General features: G+C 33.0%; 2 protein-coding genes and 1 non-coding gene across 3 annotated transcripts; 1 reads left to right on the top strand and 2 right to left on the bottom strand.

The window, feature by feature from the left end:
- Positions 1–375: 375 nt before the first annotated feature.
- LOC132616284 (U6 spliceosomal RNA) lies at positions 376–483 on the bottom strand. The gene has a single exon (XR_009573075.1). It is a non-coding gene; the product is annotated as a U6 spliceosomal RNA (small nuclear RNA).
- Positions 484–5,776: 5,293 nt separating this feature from the next.
- LOC132615769 (kirola-like) lies at positions 5,777–8,012 on the top strand. The gene is made up of 2 exons (XM_060330361.1): positions 5,777–6,016; positions 7,548–8,012. The coding sequence occupies exons 1-2, from the start codon at positions 5,830–5,832 to the stop codon at positions 7,814–7,816; spliced, it is 456 nt and encodes a 151-aa protein (XP_060186344.1). The 5' UTR covers positions 5,777–5,829; the 3' UTR covers positions 7,817–8,012.
- A 7,582-nt stretch (positions 8,013–15,594) lies between these two features.
- LOC132613263 (uncharacterized) lies at positions 15,595–17,055 on the bottom strand. The gene is made up of 3 exons (XM_060327288.1): positions 16,954–17,055; positions 15,914–16,043; positions 15,595–15,866 (listed from the first exon to the last, which is right to left on the bottom strand). The coding sequence occupies exons 1-3, from the start codon at positions 17,053–17,055 to the stop codon at positions 15,595–15,597; spliced, it is 504 nt and encodes a 167-aa protein (XP_060183271.1).
- Between the last annotated feature and the right edge of the window lie 3,360 nt (positions 17,056–20,415).

Here is a 20,415-nt window from a genome sequence, read left to right as displayed (position 1 = left end):
TGTATTATAAACATAATATATGAAATATTTTTGATATATGTATATATATAGATATATATATATATATATATATGTTCGGTTTGGTTCGATATTTTTTATATAATAAAAATCCTACATATTCGGTATGGTTCGATATATAAATCTATCACCGTACCGATTTAATGCTTTCTTTGTTTATCGGAAAGATACTTTTAAAACAAAAGACTGCAAAAAAAAAATGTGGCAAAGCCGGGTCGAACAAGAGACCTTCCTATCAGGTTTGAACACCCTTCACCGCAGGACCAAGTCCGTTTCTCGTATAAATGTTGTTCAAGCATAAGTATATAATCATAAAACGTAATATTTAGCCTATATACACGGTGTAATTTTCCGGCGAAGGATGTTCATCTTACCACCCTTTCACCACTATAGCTCCGCCCCTGCGCAGGGAACATGCTAATCTTCTCTGTATCGTTCCAATTTACCGGATGCCCTCGAAGGGACTTCTCTTCCCCCTATTATGATCGAGTTGTCCAAGGAATGACCACTCATTCTGCCAAAGTACTTTTGTTTCTTCATTTTTGTATATTTTCTCCCTATCCCATGACTAAATAGTTAAGATATGCACTATAGTCTATGCTAGGTCTACTTTAATTGATTAAGACTGTAGGGTATACTTGAGAAAAAAAAAAAAAAAAAAAGACTGTAGGGTACTATACTTTACGTGCTATACCATTTAAATCTCTGCACAATTATTGCATCAATCAATACTAGAAATTCCATAATTTTCAATTCTAGAATCCTAGATATTTGATTCTTCTCAGCTTATAGGATTCATAATTAATCTAGGTATTCTTAGTAGTTTCAAGGAACGAATATAAATTATACTCTCTTCTAAATTTCATAGTTGGACGGGGAGCGAAACCTTACTTGCCTCTATTTGCAAAACGCTAGGTTTAATTTTTGAGAAGAAACCTTAGCTTGTTCTTGAGTTCTTGTTGATGATCTAGTAATTTCAAGATGTATTAATCTTGTTAGAATTCATGTTGGGGAGTAGTAATCTAACTCGAATCATGTTAAAACTCATCTTGAACGTTGGGGGAAGAGTGTCGTTTTTAGAGTTGAGAGGCCTTATACTTGAACTTCGGAGCTAGTTTTTCTTTCCCTGACCTTTTTCCCATTTGATTGGCTTGGGCGATTGGCAACCGTTACTACAGATATCCTTGATTTTTAAGCCTCTCCTCTTCTCTCTATAATTTGCCACGGATTGGATCTAATGACCGGGGATCCATCCGTGGTGTCCATCTGTTGTCACGAATGACTCGAAGGTCGGGTGATTACTCTGCTATCTTTCAGTAAAAATATCACAATTGCATTTAGAAACCTCTAAATCATGAACAGTTTGAGCCATTGATAACTAGACGTCAAGGGCTACAACTTTCATACATAAATCATAGCCAAATTAGTTACACATTGAGAAGGTTACTCCTTACAAGTTGGGTCTTGTGCGACCTAGGGTGTTTTCTCTAATGTTTTGTTTCACTTGTCCCTTTCTAACACTCCAAATTTTCTCTAATGCGCATTCTAACCTTGTTAACATACTCCAATGGATATATGCCCTCTTGTAGGTTCCACACATATCCGAATTATCTAAATCACGTCATTAAGCACACAATTAATGCGAAATAAATTTTAAAATTTACAGCTTTACAATGTCATATCATCGTTGGAATTTAAAGTTAATTGTTTGATCATAACAATCTTTTTATATTTTTAATAATTATGATGTTTAAACTACATATGAATCTCATTATTTAATAGCTTTTGTGTTATCAGAAACAAAAAATAGAAATCAATTATAATAAATTTTGGATTACATATAGCCCTAGACTTTACTATGTATTACATGCTGCATTCAAGAGATGAGAGAAAAATGGCAGGGATGTTTTTATAAACGCCTACCGACTGTTAATTCAAAATTATCTTACCGTTGATAATTGTTTACAAACAAAATGAATTACGAATTTGACTCCTCTCCATTACACCTTCTCTTCAGTTCCTTAAGTGCATATTTAGATAAGTGACACTTGTCATATTTAATTAAAAGCTTAGATTAAATTAATTTAACAAACATCTTAACCATAGTTAAAGAATAATTTTTAGGAAAAAATTACATGAATCAGTCACCGCATTAAATAACACTGGACCACTTTTTATTAGAGGGAGTTCTTCCCCCCATTATGATCGAGTTGTCCAAGGAATGACCATGCAAACTATCATTGGTTTCTCCATTTTTGCATATATTTCCTTTTTTCCTATATCATGACTAAATATATATACTAGGTCTACTTTAATATTGATTTAGATTGTAGGGTATATTTTACGTACTATGTATACCATGAGGTGTTAATATTTCTGGTTTTTTTCATACCATACCGTACAATGAACCCTTCTGAAATCAATCATGTAATTCTGCACCTAACTTCTATTAGCTGAGATGAAATAAATTACAAAAAAAGAAAAAGAAAAAACGTGTCGGTATTTTCTCATGTAGAGTTAAGTTAATAAAAAAAAAAAGTAGTTGAACCAACCCGATTGATGGAAACTCAGAGCCAAGGACGTCTCAACTATATTGGTGGCCGCGAAATTCTAATGTGAGGCCTTAACATGACCAAAGCATATATATATATATATATATATATATATATATATATATATACTATGTTTTATCTGAAATTTATCTTTCTAGCTTCTTGAGATGCAAAATTATTAATAATTTTCTTATAATTAATATCTTGTGATAATACATTTTCAATTAATAGTATCGCTAACCCGCTTAATCTCTCTTGAGACATTGTTGATCTTAAGTGAGATTTTATCAATTTTAGTTTTGAAAAACTTCTTTCCGCTGAGGCAACGATTTTCCTATTTTCGTATCAAATTTTTTATTGTTCATTAATATTTATCAAAAGCTCCTTTTGGGGATTGTGTTAAAGTTTCTATTCTTCTCTCCTTTTCTTTTTTAGCTTTGAAGAGTCGGATTCATTTTTCTATTTGAGATATTAAATTCTAATACATTTAAAAAGTCATTATATATGTATTAAATAACAATATTAAAAATCACAAATTTCACATGAAAAAATGATAAAAGGATAGAAAATAAAACCTGACGTAGATAACGTGATACCAAAAAAGTAAGACTAAATTGCACTAATGATAAGAATAAGATTTTTATATAGTAATTAGTAAATTATTGCCTTTAATAAAAAGTAAAAAATTGATGCCAACAAACTCTTGAAAATATGGTTAAAAAGGGGCCCAAAAGGTAGTACCTTTTTTAAAAAAAATTCAAATTGAAAATTTACTTCATAATAAATATATACATACAAAAAAAGTGAGGCCCCCAGGCAACAGCCTTATTGGCCTAATGGTCAAGACCGCCCTGCTCAGAGTACAAAACTTGTTTGTGCAACTTTATTAATCAACTAAAAAAATGAATATTTAATACCACAAATTTCAGTTGTATAACCACCTCTAGTTTAAAAAAATAGTTATATTTTTTATTTTACTCTTTAAGATCAAACAAATATTTTAGTATCACACTATATTTAAGATGTTTAATATCACAAGTTCTAAGAAAAAATTGTAACTACCACAAGCTCCAAAATCTTCATGTTTAATTTTTTTCTAAAAAAACTTTGTGTCAAATCAAATTATATATATCATACAAATTGAGACAGATGTAACAATTAACTGACAAAATAAAAATCTGACACACTACGCAACTAGATGCACACTGGATTGAAAAATCTTATTAAGTATCTCACATAATTCACTACAAAACGGAGCCGTATGTATCTCCCAGTTAATGTCTTACCACAAGTGTTTGTAATTGCTATCAACGCTGAGCCATTTTCAGTACCACTTTTTTAAACTGATGTTAGCGAAAAATAATTCAACATTCAATATTAAAGATTCGACATTCAATATTCAAAGGTTCAAGAACAAAAGTTTGGCTATGATATTAATGAAGATCCAACCATCTTGAGTTTGAATGATGCATTCATGATTACAGATCGAAATAATCAAACGAAGAAGAAGAAGAATGGAAAAGAAAGAGAAAGGGAAAGAGAACGTGTTTACAAGGAAAGAGAAAGAGTTTCAAACAAAAAGTAATAATATGTTTCCCACTTCAAAGTCTTCTATATTGACCAAGGCATTGGATGCCAAACACATTTCAGACAAAAAATTAATATGTTTCCCACTTCAAAGTCTTCTATGTTGACTAAGGCATTGGATGCCAAACACATGGAGCAATCACAGCCACAGATCTCTATTTCACAAATTAAATCTCAGCCGTTGTAAATCAGTCAGCTGGATAAAATAGGAGCTGCTAGGAACTTTCTTTCACGTGCTAGTCATGTGAAGGAATATTTTCTGTTACACAACTGTACAAATCATAAGTAGACAAGTGTATAGGTTTTTAGTATTTTTCTTAGCCTTTTATTTACAATAACGTGTATATATAGGAATGAACAGATAAATGAATACAAGGTGAAAATCATCAAAATCAGTGTCTTCTTTTAGATATCTTGAATAAATCATAAATAAATTGGAGAATTTTTTTTTTTTCATTACCATCAGTCCCATATATATACAAGCACAAGAAATTCATACTTTAGGTAAGAAATTCTACACTCTTAAATAAAGCAATTAAACTTCTAAACTGAGCTACACGAAATATATTTATATTTGATATGAATCTCCTAAATCAGATGAAACATAACAAATATTTTTCAGAATTATCAAACAAAGAACCAAATAGAGCGTGAATAATCCCAACGAGGGATCGAATTGTTACAATAACCCAGATTAACACTATTACCACAAACATCATACCATCACAACCAAAGATTTCAGCTAATTTTCGACAGTCCTGATCGGAAGAACAAAAACCTGTTTGGATTGGCATATTTTAGGTGCTTTTAAGCAAAATAGCTTTTAAGCACTTTTGTAGTGTTTGGATAAAATAAAAAAGTGATTTTAGGCACTTGTTTTTAACCAAAATAACAAAAACAATCCAAAAACCATAAGTTAGAAACAGAGGCGGAGCCAGGATTCAAAGCTTGTGGGTTCGGAGTTCTAATTTTTTAAAGCTACTGGGTTCTTAATTAATAATTTGTACATATTTGACAAAAAATTTAATACAAATACATGGTTCGGATAAAAACTACTGGATTCGGCCGAACCCACATCCGATGGGCTGGCTCCGCCCCTGGTTAGAAACTTATGGCTTTTGACATATAAGTCATAAGCCATAAGCCCATCCAAACAAACTCTAAGATGAAACAACCATGCATGGCAAAGGAAATGTAGTAAAAACTCTTATTCCATCTCAAATACCAGTGAGCTAATGGAGACAGAGCTAATCAGGCTTAACAGATTACAAAAGTGATAATTTGTCTTAACAGATATTCTTTCATAACAGCAAAGCTAATGTTCATAATTTTTGGGACTTGATTTAATTAAGATCCTCTTAATTAGTTGTAAACCTCAATATTGACTAAAAAGTAAATCCCTTATAGTTGTAAAACTATATTAAGTTGAGTAGTTAAAATTCCATGCCTGCATGGTGAAGGACAATTTAACTTACTAGTAATACCTAACTCGAAATGAGCTTAACAAATTACACTAATCTTTCATCCATACGAATAACATGATATCCTAGTGGTCCATGTTTTTTTACTAGCGCCTCAGAGCTAATTAATATCTATATAAAGGCCACATATTCTGAATACTTTCTTCCACCAAACATTCTTCTCACAATTTATTGCTATACCAAAGAAAAATATGGGTTTGAATGGCAAGTTGGTTGCTTCTTTGGAGGTTAAGTGTGGAGGACACTTGTTCCATGACCTTTATCAAACTAGTTGTCATCATGTATCCAACATAAGCCCAGAAAAAATCCACCACTTTAATATTCATGAAGGTGACGATATAAAGGCTGGTTCAGTAATTGGCTGGAAATTTAACCATAGTAAGACTCACATCACACATTAATTTTTTTTATGATAATTAAGTTTAATTCTTTTCTACTTTTTCTAGTTATTACTAGTTGTTTGTTTTGATTTTTTTGCCATCTTTGAGTTTTATATTTTCAACACATTGTCGTAATATTGTCTTTCATTTTTTTTTCTGAAAAGAGAATAGAAAATTATATAATTCGTTTTCCTTGTGGGCGTATGTCAATTGACCGCGACTTAACCACATTTTTTTTTTTTTGGTGTATGTCAATTGATCGTTATACATAATTACTTTATTAGCTTTTGCATGATATATGGTTATTTTTAATCCTAACACTAATATCATATTCTACGCAAATGTCAAATCTTTTTTGAGATTTTTAAAGACAAGCAAAAAATTCCAAAATAAATAAATAAATAATTAGAGTCCAACCTTTGTGAGCTTGAGATAATTTCGGAGAAAAAAAGAAAAACAAAAGAAATAAGCTGAACATATACATTTGTAGGACTTGGCTCCCCTCCGACCTCATCTTTTCCATTTTATCCAGTTTTAAATATTTTGCACGTGCCCCTTTACTTATTTAATGGACCAGCTTCATTTTGTTAATCAAAATAATATTAATAATGGTTACTTGTTCTTTCTCTTCCCTCATTATTATTTGATTAACAAAATAAATTTGGTCCATTAAAAAAGTGAAAGGGACACGTGTAACTCTTTTTATATTAATTTTTTCGTCGTAGGCGAGGGTCTATCGGAAACAGCCTCTCTACCTCTCAAGGTAGAGGTAAGGTCTGCGTACACTCTACCCTCTCCAAACTCCACTTGTGAGATTATAGTGGGTATGTTGGTGGTGGTGGTGGTGGTTGCGTTACCTTAGCACATCACCAAAATTACCGTTAGAGGGGGGATTTAGTATTAGAGAGTTGCTAAATTGTCACACTAATTTGATTCAAATTTGGCCACACTTATATAAAAATTATCATAATCTCTATTGTACAATTTTAAATTAAGATAAACTTTGACAAGAAAAGATAAAAATGACATTAAGTAAGCATAAATTATTAAATTTGACCTAAATAGTCATATGAATTTACCCCCTTTAGGCCATTGTGGCCAAAATAGTGTGGCAAAAAGACCTTATTATTAGTATTAATTAGGTTAGGAACTAGATTAAATGGAGAGATGAGGTATTGAAGGGGAGCTAAATCCTATTTTCTGAATATTTATATTTCTTCTATTTCAAATTATGTGACACGCATTCCTTTTTAGTACGTACCGTTATAAAAAGAATATTTTTTTTATACATAAAAATAATTTAACTTTAGAATTCTCATTCTACCCTTAATGAAATGATTTTTAACTACATACAAATGTCTGAAGCTTGCTTGTTTTAGACCATATATTTCAAAATCTACTTTTCGTTCATAACACTAAGCCCCGTCAAATAATATCACATAAATTAAGATGAAAGGAATATCTTTTATGATGAATTGGGCAATTAAGCTAGGATTAACATATTTCCGTAACTTTTAAAATGATTACAGATGGAAAAGTTAATGTTACTAAGCAACTGATTGAAGCCATTGATGATGAGAAAAAATCAATTACTTGGAAAGTGATAGAGGGAGATACATTGGAACAGTACAGTGCTTTCACCATTACTGCATCCTTTGAAAATAATTGGGCTACGTGGACATTTGTGTACGAGAAGAAAACTGAAGACACACCAGAGCCTATCAGTCTCTTGGGATTCCTCCTCGATGTGACTAAGGATATAGAGGCTCACCTTCACAAAGAGATAAAAGCTTTTTAAAGTATTGGCTTGTCTTAAGCATGTGAAATAATTGTATTGTACTGTATGGAAGTATCTAAATAATTGTATTGTACTGTATGGAAGGATGTATTGGCTTGTCTTAAGCATGTGAAATAATTGTATTGTACTGTATGGAAGTATCTAAATAATTGTATTGTACTGTATGGAAGGATCTAAATAATTGTATTGTACTGTATGGAAGTATCTCTAATTATTAATTAGGTCAGATATTATGGACCGTGGCACGTTTGAAATTTACCTATAACTAGTGCCAGAATGTATTGTGTGAGTTAAACCCGTAAACCGGTTCGGTTTTACCGGTTCAAACCGGTAACCGGATAGGTAAAATCGAAACCGGAACCGGTTAACCGTTTATTATATACCAGTTCGGTTTCATTTTTTTTGAAATCGGAACCGGACCGGTTAAACCGGTGGAATTTAATTTTTTTTTTTTTAATTGTAGTCGTTGGGGCAACCTAATGGACCATTGGGCAACGGTCCATTTGCAAAAATGGCCGTTGCCAAATGGTCCCAAACTCATTTTTTGCCCCCCCCCCCCCCCCCGAACCCCCAAACTTTTTTTTAACACTTTAACCCATCCCCCACCCCTATATAAACCCCTCTCCATTGTCATTTTAATCCACACCAATTCACTCTTCTCTTTCTCTCAAATCTCAATCTCTCAATTATAATTACTTTGCAATAATTAGCCACTTTAAATTTCTCTCAAATAAATATTATAAAGTCTTATTATAGTTTCAATTATTAATTTTGCAATTATAATACTGTTGGTGGAGTTGGTGATTTTGCAACAATCCGAAGTAGCTTTGGTGGATTTGCAATTCTAACCGCCTTCACTTTGTTGGAAATTAGTCCGGCAATTTGCTATCTTCGTTCCAACTCTATCTTTATTTTTTGCAATTTAATTTACGCAATTTAATTTGTTGCAATTTATTTTCTTGTGATTTATTTGAGTGTGATTTAAATTAATTCTATTTAATAATGGCGAAGAGATTTAGACGTGGTGCCGGTAGTAGTGGTATTGTTAGGCGTGGGCTTAATGAGGAAACATTTGTGGAAGAAACACCTAATTTAGGTATTGATGTTGGTGGAAATAATCCACTTTTAGGTCATGAGGCAATGCAACAACATTATACCAACACTTTTAATAAAATTGATGATGATGATGATGATGAAACACAACCCCCTGAAAATCCCATAGGAGATACATGTCCTGCACAATCACATACACAAGACAAACCGCCTAGAACTCGTAAGCCAACCGCTAAAATTTAGAAATTTATGACTAAAGATAGGGAAAGCCAAACAGCTAAATGTACCCTATGTGGACAAGTATTTACTTTTAAGCAAGAAACTAGTAAGGATGGTGGAACGGGTACACTAAATGGTCATATGAGAAAGAAACATATGGATGTTTGGGGAGAGCAAACGGGTTCAAATGTGTGTGGGGGGGGGGGGGGGGGGGGTATTCAAATGACGATAGACCCACGAACCGGTAAAAATTTTAATTATGACAAGAAAAAAGAGCATGTAGAAATAGCTAAAATGGTAGCTTATGATTGTTTACCATTTTCCTTTCCTTCGGGTTTAGGGTTTGTTACTTACATTCAACGTTGTTATAATCCGTTACTTGAGGGTATTCCTAGAAGTACTTGTAGAGCGGATGTTATAGATTTATATAATAAATTTTATTTGTGCCATGTATTTAATTCTTTAAATTGTAATGTTTCTCTTACCGCTGATTTGGGTCTTAGTCTTAACAAGTTAGATTTTATTGCTATTACATGTCATTGGGTTGATGACAATTGGGTTATGCAAAAAAGAATTATAGATTTTTTATATGATGAAGGAAAATGTCGTCACGATGAAAATTTTTAGTGGATTTAATGTCTACTATTATGAGATTTTTTAACATTTATAGAAAAACACTTTGTATTGCTTTAGATAATGCTTCTACTAATACAAAGGCGATTGGTCTTTTAAAAATAGAACTAAACCCTCCGCTAAGAAATATTTTTCATGTAAGATGTAGTTGTCACATTTTAAACTTAATTGTTAAAGATGATCTTGTGTGTTTTGACGATTCTATTCAAAAAGCTAGAGATGCGGTTGCGTTTCTTTTTTGTAATGCTAATAGGGGAAGAATTAGAGATTTTAAGAATGCTTGTGTGGAAAATAACCTTAGACCTAGGAAAATTCAAGTAGAAATTGAGATTAGGTGGAACTACACTTACATTATGCTACAACAACCATATGAGTATAGGATTCCCATACAACAAGTTCATAACAAATATAATATTAATAGTGATGATTGGTTAAATTTTACGGATTGGGAAGATGTTAAGGAATGTGTTGAACTCTTAGAAATTTTTTATAATGCAACTCTTGCTTTTTCTAAACAATTCTATCCCACGGTAACCGAAATTTTAGCCTACTTAGCGGAAATAGCTAGAGTTTTACAAGAGTATAAATATAAACCCGGTTATCAAGCGGCTATTTTTGATATGACAACAAAATTTAAGAAGTATTTTTTTCCCATCCCAACTTTATTTATATTGGGTTCTCTTTTAAATCCTTGTTTAAAAGTGTCTTATACTAAACATTGATTGGTCAAATTTATACATTTTTAGAAATTGAAGAGAGAGTTCAACCATCTTTAGCTGAAGCCGAACTCGCTATTGATGACGAGTTTAGAAAAGTTTTTATTCATTATTCTAATTTGGAAGAACATGCTACACCCGTTGCTCCACGCCCTACTACTTCTCAAAGTAGCAAAAAGGGCTTGTCGGGTTTAAAACTTTTACATTCACATCCAACTCCTTCTTGTAATGCAAACTTTGATGAATATCACTTTTATTTGATGCAGCCAAATGTGGATATCAAGGAACTAGATGAGTTGAACGTCTTAGCATGGTGGAAGAAATACAAGGCAAGTCATCCGATAGTCTCAAGAATGGCTCGAGACATCCTTACAGTTCAAGTATCAACCGTGGCTTCGGAGAGTGCATTTAGCCAAGGAAGACAACAAATTGGAGACCATAGACACTCATTATCCGGCTTTAGCTTGCAAGTATTAGTGTGCATTCACGATTGGATTAGATCGGAACGACGCAACCAAAACTTAGAAGCGGAGGAAGGCGAAGAGGAAGAGATTGAAGATTTGATAGCAAGTGAACCGGACCAAATGGAAGACTTTGAAGATATCTCCATGGCCGACTATGATATGGGGGAAATTAACTAAATGATTGAGAATTGGTGATTTTATTATTCTATTATTTCTTTGTAACTCATGTATTATTTGCAAGTTAAAAAAAATTACATCTTGCAAATAAATGTTATTCAAGAATGAATAAAATAAATGGCTCATTGAGCTTTCTTCTATTTACTTGTGTTCATATTTTTACTTATATTAAGTTAGGAATATACCTAAAATATACTTATAATATACATCTACTTAAATTAAAAACTAGAAAGTTATATACTTGAAAAATAACTAAAATATACTAAGAATATACTTATAATATAAATATACTTAATTTATAAAATATGAATTTATAAACTTAGAAAAAAATTAAGCTATAAATAACTTAAGCTATAATATATAAGTATACATATAACTTAAACATATATATATATATAAAAGTTATATAACCTAAGTATATCAATATAGAAGTATATTCTTAGTATATTTTAGGTATATATAGTATAACTTAAGCATATAACTTAATATATATATATATATATACGTATATGTTGTTTGTATTGCTGTTAGTCAGTTAATATATAAACCTTACTTATAAATAAATATAACATATGTAAATATATCTATAATATACTAATAAATACTATAATATACAAAAAAAAAAAGAGATTTTGACACTTTTGAACCGGACCGGTCCGATTTCGGTTATTTAACCGGTAAACCGGAATCGGTTAAACCGGAACCGGTGGCCTGTTTCAATTTTTGAACCGAAAATCGATCGATTTGTTAACCGGTTACTGATCCGGTCCAAACCGGTTACCAGGCCTAGTGTGAGTTGTACTCATTTCGCTGCACGTTTGCATTAATATTATTATAAAATAATAATTATAAATTTCTGTAATTAGTAACAACTTGGACTTGTTTCTCAATTTCTCCTCTTTGAAACGACTCTTCATCAGTATCTCGATTCTGTCTTCTCTGGACATAAGCTTTTGATGTGACACGCATTAAATTCAGGGTTTCCTAGACAGAATATGGATATGTATGTGAATTTTTTTAAGTTTTAGTAAATATTAGAGTTTAGATTCATACTTTTTAAAAGTAAAATATATTAATAATTAAAAAATTTAAGCTCATCAATTTTAAATTTTAAATTAATCCTCGAATATATAGTTGGGGAGCTAACTGCCTTGTCCAGATCGAGGCACATTGACTCCTTGCATTATATGGTCTTGAAGATTAATGCGAAAATACCTAAGTTACTCCCTAAAACTATTTGAAAAAGTTATTTATACACATTAGTTTTACAAGCGACCTGTCAACTCCATATTCTTGTTAGAAGTGATTTGTTTTCCCCCAAAAATGTCATGACTAAGAATGTATTATCACATTCCTACACGCATATGAAAAGTAAGAAACAAGTTTAAAACGACTAAACTACACACGTCATCTTTGAATTAGATGTTGTCAACTAATTACGCTTTAATTTCATTTTAAATACTTTTGTTTTTTCTTATTCCTTCTCGTTCTTTTTTCCTTTTCGTCCTTTTCTCTTCTCCTTAATCTTCTTCAAGGTCCGTCGCCTTTAATAACCTCGCCATAAGCTTTCCTTTTAACTTAAAAGTTAAAACACTAACTCCATCACTAATACCCCAATTTTAAAAATTATAACAACACTCAACCTCAAATTTTCTCATCACTAAAGATGTAGTGGGATGGATATGATTCTTACATTTTAATCAGGAATTTTCGGATTCGAGCTTTATAAATGAAAAAAATTATGGCATGGAGCTTTTCTTCCTTTAATAGGCATTACGCGACGCAAATTCAAATTAGTTGGGTCAGTGAGTTTCAAACAGAACACTTCCTATCAAAAAAAAAAATCATTCTCAGAACTAGAATTCAAATACATCAAATTAAAAATGAAGGAATTCCGTCCACTCCACTAGACTCATCGTGGTAACGTCTCACCCTCCGGGCACCAATATCAATTATTACCACTTCTGAAATAAAATAAAAAATATGTTAAGTTCCTCTGCATTTTCCTATTTTCAGATTTTCATTTTCCTTTTTTATGGGCAACTCAATGTCTCTTTCTTATTCAATCTGGAAATAGAGGTACCTCGACATTGAATCTTGAATGCTAAGAACCAAAAAGGAAAAACACTAAATCGATTGTTAATTAGTGGCGGAGCCAGAAATTTTGGTAAGGTTGTTTAAATGTTGACGAGTATATAATTTTTTGTCCAATGAATGAGTGCAACAAAATTTTTTTAACGTTATCACTGCACACCCGTCTAAAAATTTATGGTCCATTTGATCTGGCAAGTTATTCTTGATAAATTTCATTGCTAGAAAACTCTTACGATGATTACAGTATCAAATGACAGCAACAACAACATACCCAGTTTACGCAATTGAACAAGTGGAGAACAACAAGGGGCATTCCGAGAATGCTACAAAGCGAGAGATAACGACTAATTAATTTTTTTTGTAAAAAAAAATGAAAGAAAGAGAACAAAGTTGGATAATTAAAATGTTCACATAAGCAATTAAAAAAAGAAAAGAGAACAAAATAAGTGGCAACTAACTTGCTATTAGATCTTGTTGTCTTTTTTTTAACGGAAAAGGGCCTAAAATACCCTCGAACTATTGAAAATGGAGCAAAAATACCCTCCATCCACCTTTCAGCCCCCAAATACCCTTACCATCCACCTATTGGGTCTAAAATACCCCTATTGCTAACAGAATATTCTGGTCAAACACGTGGCATTTTTTTATTGGTTGACTTATAAAATTAATTAAACTAATTGACCAGATAACCCAAGTGCCCCTCACCCCCCTACCCCCCCCCCCCGACCCCCCCCCCCCCGGTGAATTTTTTTTTTTTTTTTTGAAAAAAAAGTTGACATTTTTTTTGCACCCCACCCCGCACCCCTACCCCCCCCCCCCCCCCCCCCGACGCAAAAAAAGTTAATATTTTTGAAAACAAAAGTTTTGACGTTTTTTTGGATTTTTTTAGCTGGGAGAGGAGGGGGGCGTAGGGGGAGGGTGCGGGGTGGAAAAAAAAGTCAACTTGTGCCTTTTAGATTTTTGGGGGGTGGGAGGGGTAGGGTGCGGGGTGGGGTGCAAAAAAAAATGTCAACTTTTTTTTCAAAAAAAAAAAAAAATTCACGGGGGGGGGGGGGGGGGGGGGGGGGGGGGGTCGGGTCGGGGGGTGGGGGGCACTATCTGGTCAATATTGCAAAAGTTAATTAGTTTAATTTATTTTATAATCCAACCAATAGAAAAATGACACGTGTTTAATGAAAAGATTCTGTTAGTGATAAGGGTATTTTAGACCCAATAGGTGGTGATAAGGGTATTTTAGACCCAATAGGTGGATGATAAGGGTATTTGGGGGCTGAAAGGTGGATGGAAGGTATTTTTGCTCCATTTTCAATAGTTCGAGGGTATTTTAGGCCCTTTTCCGTTTTTTTAACAATACGTCTTTTTCTTTACTAGGAAATAGGAAGGAAAGCCGAAAGACTAAAGGAGCTTCAACAAATGAGTCCAACATAATTTCAAACCAACATAGGAATAAACTAAATGCAAATCATAACTCAAATACAAATAAGTTCAGTCGGAAATGGAAGAAAATAAGTGCAAATACAAATCAACCAAGTAGCTTCAGGCATTGTTTGTATGTTTTCTTTTAAAGAAAGAAGATTACCAACGTTTGACACAAGCTTTAAACCGTGACTTTTAGATAAAATTGAACACCCTTTACCTCTAAGCTATCTATCTCAATTATTTTAAGAGTGTTCAAAATTTAATCTATATCCAGTTAACTATAATACCTAATCCATATACTAATACTATTTTCCAGCCAGTGGTGTGCAACACTACAAAAAAAATAGTGTTTAGTGACGGACGTATTCTGTCGCTAATCAGCATATATCTGTTGCTAAACATGTGTTGCGACGGATTAGTGACGGAATGTCGTCTGTTGCGATTTTGCGCGTTGCTAACCTATTAGCGACGGAAAAATGAAATCCGTAGCAAACTTAGTGACAGAGTAGCGACGTATGAGATCCGTTCCACATTATAGCAACGGATTATTTTGTTGCTATTGTTATGAATTCCGTGACTAATTTCATATTTCATTTCGTCGTTTTAGTAAATTAGCGATGAAAACCATTGTTGCTAATCCGTCGCAAAATATTTGAATTATTTGTGCCTGTATTTAGCGACAATCTGTAGCCTACTGTTTTCCCTCTAGCAACGACCAAAATCCGTCGCAAATCCGTCACAAATATTTTACTTCCGATTTTTTTTTTTAAATACACCTGTTGAAACATACTAAATACAAAGTAATAAATACCCTTAAAAATAACTGACATTCACATAAAATAATATTTATAAAAAAGATTCAAAATAGATAGCGGAATCCTAATCGTTAAGTCCAAAACACCGACAACACCAAGCTATAACTACCAAAAGAACCCACACATCCATCAAGTATTGTTAGTACATAATTTTGTTCTTTCCAACAAAAAGCAGATAACATAAAAAACTAATGCATGGGTGAAGGACTACGATCATTATCAGAAACTAAAGGATCAACATCGTCAACGTTAGCAATAGTAGGAGGAGGCACTATGGGTGTCACAACTGATGGTTTGTCGATAGGAGTATTTGGATGATGTGATGGTGAAAAAATCACTCCACGTGCCTTCTCAATAAATAAAGGAAGCAAGCGATCAGTCAGTGTAGGAATCAATCGCATCACTAACTCCTCCATATTTTCTGTCGGTGCTGATTGAGAAGTTGAAGGTGCTGTTGATGCTGAAGATTAAAGCCAGAATTGACGCAAAGATTCGACCCATAATAACTTTGTGCTTGAGATCCAAGACCATATATTCTTCTCTTCCTTGTTCCCCCAGCAGCTTCGTAATATGCTTCACATTGATCAATATCAGACTGAGACTGTGATTTTTCCCGTAATACTTCTTGATATCTTTCCTGTAATAAGTAGTGAAATTAAAACATCAAGAATACTAATCATTCAATTTTTACCAAATAAAAAGAGAAATGAATTCCAAAGATAAGGGAGCAGATATTTATCCATTTTTTGTTGGAATTGAAGTCTCATGATGACCAACGAAAAAGAGTTTCATACAACTTGGATATAAATGATCATATACACTGTCTCATAGTCAAGTAACAGAACATGAAAACAAAGACAATTAGAGTTCCTAAACAACAAATGTAGTATCATGTTCAAAATAAGAAAAATATTTAAAGTAAGCATCTGAGTATCAACATGAGGCAGCTCTTTCCAACAACCTTAGACTAGCAGTTTTTGACCTTTGAACTTGCTCAAGTATAACAATTTTATCTCCAGCCCAACATCAACTATTCTAAGGTAAAACCGTAGCAACATATAGACAACAACAATTCTCCCTAAGTAAGGCATCATGATGTGGCCATGAATAAGTGCAGCTGCTTATCTTTATCACACCAGTAATTATGACAGTTCAGCATCTAGCATATAGCAAGTGTTCTCAAGATCAGCATCTAGCATTTTAGTATTTCTGCACTGCATTTTCTGTATTGCTGCACTGCGTTTTTATATTTCTGCACTGTATTTTTTGCTGCATTGCGTTTCTGTATTTCTGCACTGCAGTTTACTATTTTCTAAACTGTGTTTCAGCATTTCTGTAGTGTTGTGCTTCAGCAGTGATTTTTTTATGCATTACATATTTGTATTTCTGCACTGTATTGCAGTTTCAGTATTTTTGCACTGCATTTTTTGCATTTTTTGCACGGCTTTTTCAGCATTTCTGCACTGCGTTTTAGTATTTCTGCACTGCGTTTCAGCATTTCTGCACGATTTTCTAAACTGCGTTTCAGTATTTTTTTAGTGTTGTACTTCAGCAGTGATTTTTTTCTGCACTGCGTATTTGTATTTCTGCACTGCATTTTCCGCATTTCTGCACAGATTTTTCAGCATTTCTGTACTAAGTTTCAGCATTTTAGTACGGTATTTTTAGCATTTTTGCACTGCATTTCAACATTGCCACACTTTTTGATAAAGCAACTTCATGAAGGCCACACTTTTTGACAGTTAAGGCTTAGTTCAAAATGGAACAACAAGTAACCTTATAGCAAGTAACCTTATAGCACAAGTAACCTTAGTTCAAAATGGAACAGCAAGTAACCTTATAGCACAACAGTTCCAACACCAAGATATGTAGGAGCTTAATTCATCAGATGTAATGGCGAAATCACAAATACAATAGCAGCCCATAAAATGTAGCAGCACATGTCCTAATAGTGAAACTATTAGGCCAAAATGCTATGGCAAAAACCAAGCAACCATTTAATTTCAATTCATTACCGATCATAGAAGCCAACTGTAGGTAATGGCCAAGCAGCAAAACAACAAAGTGTAAAGGCAGGAGTCGTTAAAATTCAGAACTGCACAGCCATAACACCTTAGTTCTCAAAATAGAAACCAAGTGCAGCAATATGTTCTCAGTGCAACAACACTCAAAAGGATCTCAAGGTTGTCCCAACAATGAATTTAAAAGTGCCACAACAGCCTTTAAGACAGTACACCTTAACAAGGAGATGTAACAGCATAGCACCCTTGATCCTAACAGTGTTTTATACAACAGAATGTTCTATTTTCTAGGCAGTAAACTCAGGAAATTTTTGCCTAAACCTCACAAGATTTTGTGCTCTCGGTTTTTAGATTCATGCTTACCTTCTTTAACTTTCGAATTCACAGTCTCAAATAAACTTGTGTAACTTGAAGAAAAATTTAGTGGCACTACACAAAAAGATTCAAAAGAGAGGTTTTTTTTTTCCTGAGAATGAAAAGCTTCAAAAGAGAGTTACGCAGTACAAACCTGTCGTTAAGCAGAACAGACGGCTACTACTTCACTTCCTCAAAGAAAAGATATCGACAAAAGGCAGATTTTATGGTGAAGTCTAAAAGTTGAATATAGAGAGCAAAGTAATAAAAGAAAGGATATATAATTCTTTCCATGCTTAGTTCAAGAGCCAACCAAATTCAAAATTCATAAACAATGTACATGGATTGCATACATATATCCCATTTGTAAAAATATAAAGCAGATTAAAGGAAACATATGAAAATATATATAAAGATACCTGGAGATGGCTTGCCACATTCCCTCTTGTAACTCCTTCAACATTCATCAGGTCAAAATCTTATTACGGACATTAGAAACAGGACGAAAAAATTAGTCCATTAATATGGAAGTATCCATATAATAAAAGATACACAAAGACTAACCACAGTGATGCTAAAGAAAATCACCTCCAATGCATAAATAATTAACTGCTGCAACAAGCTTCCTATGAAGCTCTATGTGAAGCTTTCATTAGGAATCCCTGTGAAACTTTATAGACCAAAAAAATTGCAGGATTTTCATTGCTTGCATCTTTTTCATCCTTCCTTTTCTTGTTAAGATTCCCGTTTGATCTGCTTTGCCTGAAAGTTGTGCTTCTCACCTCTTCCTCTTATTTGATGAGGCTTGTCTTGATTGTTAGACTTATTAGAACTAACTGCAATGTTTCAGTCTTCTGCGAAATGGTAAAATTAGAAACTTGTTTTATATTTCCCACCTACAACATATTTTCCTGCATTTTGAACCAAAGCTATTTGATAAAAGAACAAAATGAAGATTGTGTCCGTTTAATAAAAGCCCCATCTAATCTTTCTGCTTCATTCAACTTAGAAGGTTAGCTACTTGAGCTATGCTACAGGTCATATTTGTTGCTGGAATAGATAGCACAAGTTTTGCAGATAAGACGAGCAATAAATCTGTCATACACTCTAATCAATCCATTAGGAACAATATCCAAGAAGAGAAAATAGACGTCGGTTACACAAATGCATAAGTTACCCATATCCTTCAAGTCATAACAATTCCCAAGATAAAGTTACATAATTCAACAATCTCTCACCCAATTCGTCACTCATATCCTTCAAGTCATAATAATTCAAACTGATAAGTCGCCTCACTATTAATAAGAAAAATAACATAAAATGTACTGAATAGCAGTTGGGATCAAACATTCAGTATCAACAACACCAACACCAACATATTCACAATTCAGAAAAGTACTATGATAAAATATTCAAGTACAAGAACAGTACCGTGAGAAGATGGAAAATTCTCAGCAACATTATGTCCTCTAAACAACATTTGTGGTGATTGTTGTACTCGCTCATGGCCACTGTTGGCATCGGGAACCTAAAAAACATTAATACGTTAGATAACGTTATTTTTGTAAGATTAAAATTTCAATAAATGACTCCAACGTCTAAGATCGACTTACCTGGTCATCTGAAATTCCATTGATATTCTGCTGAGCAGTTAACTCATTAGGACCATTTCTGCTCATGGCTTTTCTCACCCATGCTAATTCAGATTGTAACTTCTCTTGATTTTGTTTCACCAAACTCAGTTCTTCATTTTGTTTTTCATTTATGTCCTTTAACTTTGTTACCTCTTGTTCTAACCTTATAAGAAATAACATCTTATAAGATTCATGTATCATAAGATAATAATAACTCCTTACCCTCACAAACTCTAATTTTAGATTGACTGTCAAACCTCTAGATGGATTCTTTCTTAAACTCCTAGATAGGCTATCTTCTAATTACAGTATTATTTTTCTTTGAAGGTGTTCTTTTTGACTCTTAGCTTGACCATGATAAAGAGTCTACCCACCACGCCATGAAAGGCAACTAAAGATCGAAGGGTCTGCTTTCTTGCCCACAAATTACATTTACACACTACTTTCTTGTTTTTTTTTTTTTTTTTATAAAAATCTCAAAATAATTCAACTCAGATTATTAGCCTTACAAGAACAAAACCACAAGAATTTGATATATGTTCCCACAAAATCTAATTTAATGGGATGAGTAGTCCATTATTTAATTTCACAGACCCATCATTATTTAATTTCACAGACCCACAGGCTTTATTGACCTGCTAACCTAAAATAATTAGAAAACTAATACTACTAGCCAGTTTCCTCGTTCTTGCTTTATCACACACATAACTTAAAAAATCCATAACAAAATTCTTCTCTTAATTCTTCTCTAACCCAACACTTAAAACTTCAAATAAATTATAAACCCAACGGTTTTTCAAGACACCCAACTTCGATTTTAGCAAGAAAACACTTAACGACGCTCTGTTCTTTAGATAATAAGCAAAAAAACACAAATTTCTTAACTTCTATTTCAGATTTAATGTTAGAAAACACAAAGAAAGAGATAAAGAAGAAAGAAATTGCCCATAAAACATAGAAAAAACCAAACATACCTGTCCTTTAGATAAAAGATGCAGCA

This window comes from Lycium barbarum, chromosome 10, assembly GCF_019175385.1.
Source record: "Lycium barbarum isolate Lr01 chromosome 10, ASM1917538v2, whole genome shotgun sequence".
Classification (NCBI taxonomy): Eukaryota; Viridiplantae; Streptophyta; class Magnoliopsida; order Solanales; family Solanaceae; genus Lycium; species Lycium barbarum.
The sequence above is the reverse complement of the archived record's forward strand: the minus strand, read 5'-3'. Positions and strand labels throughout refer to the sequence as shown.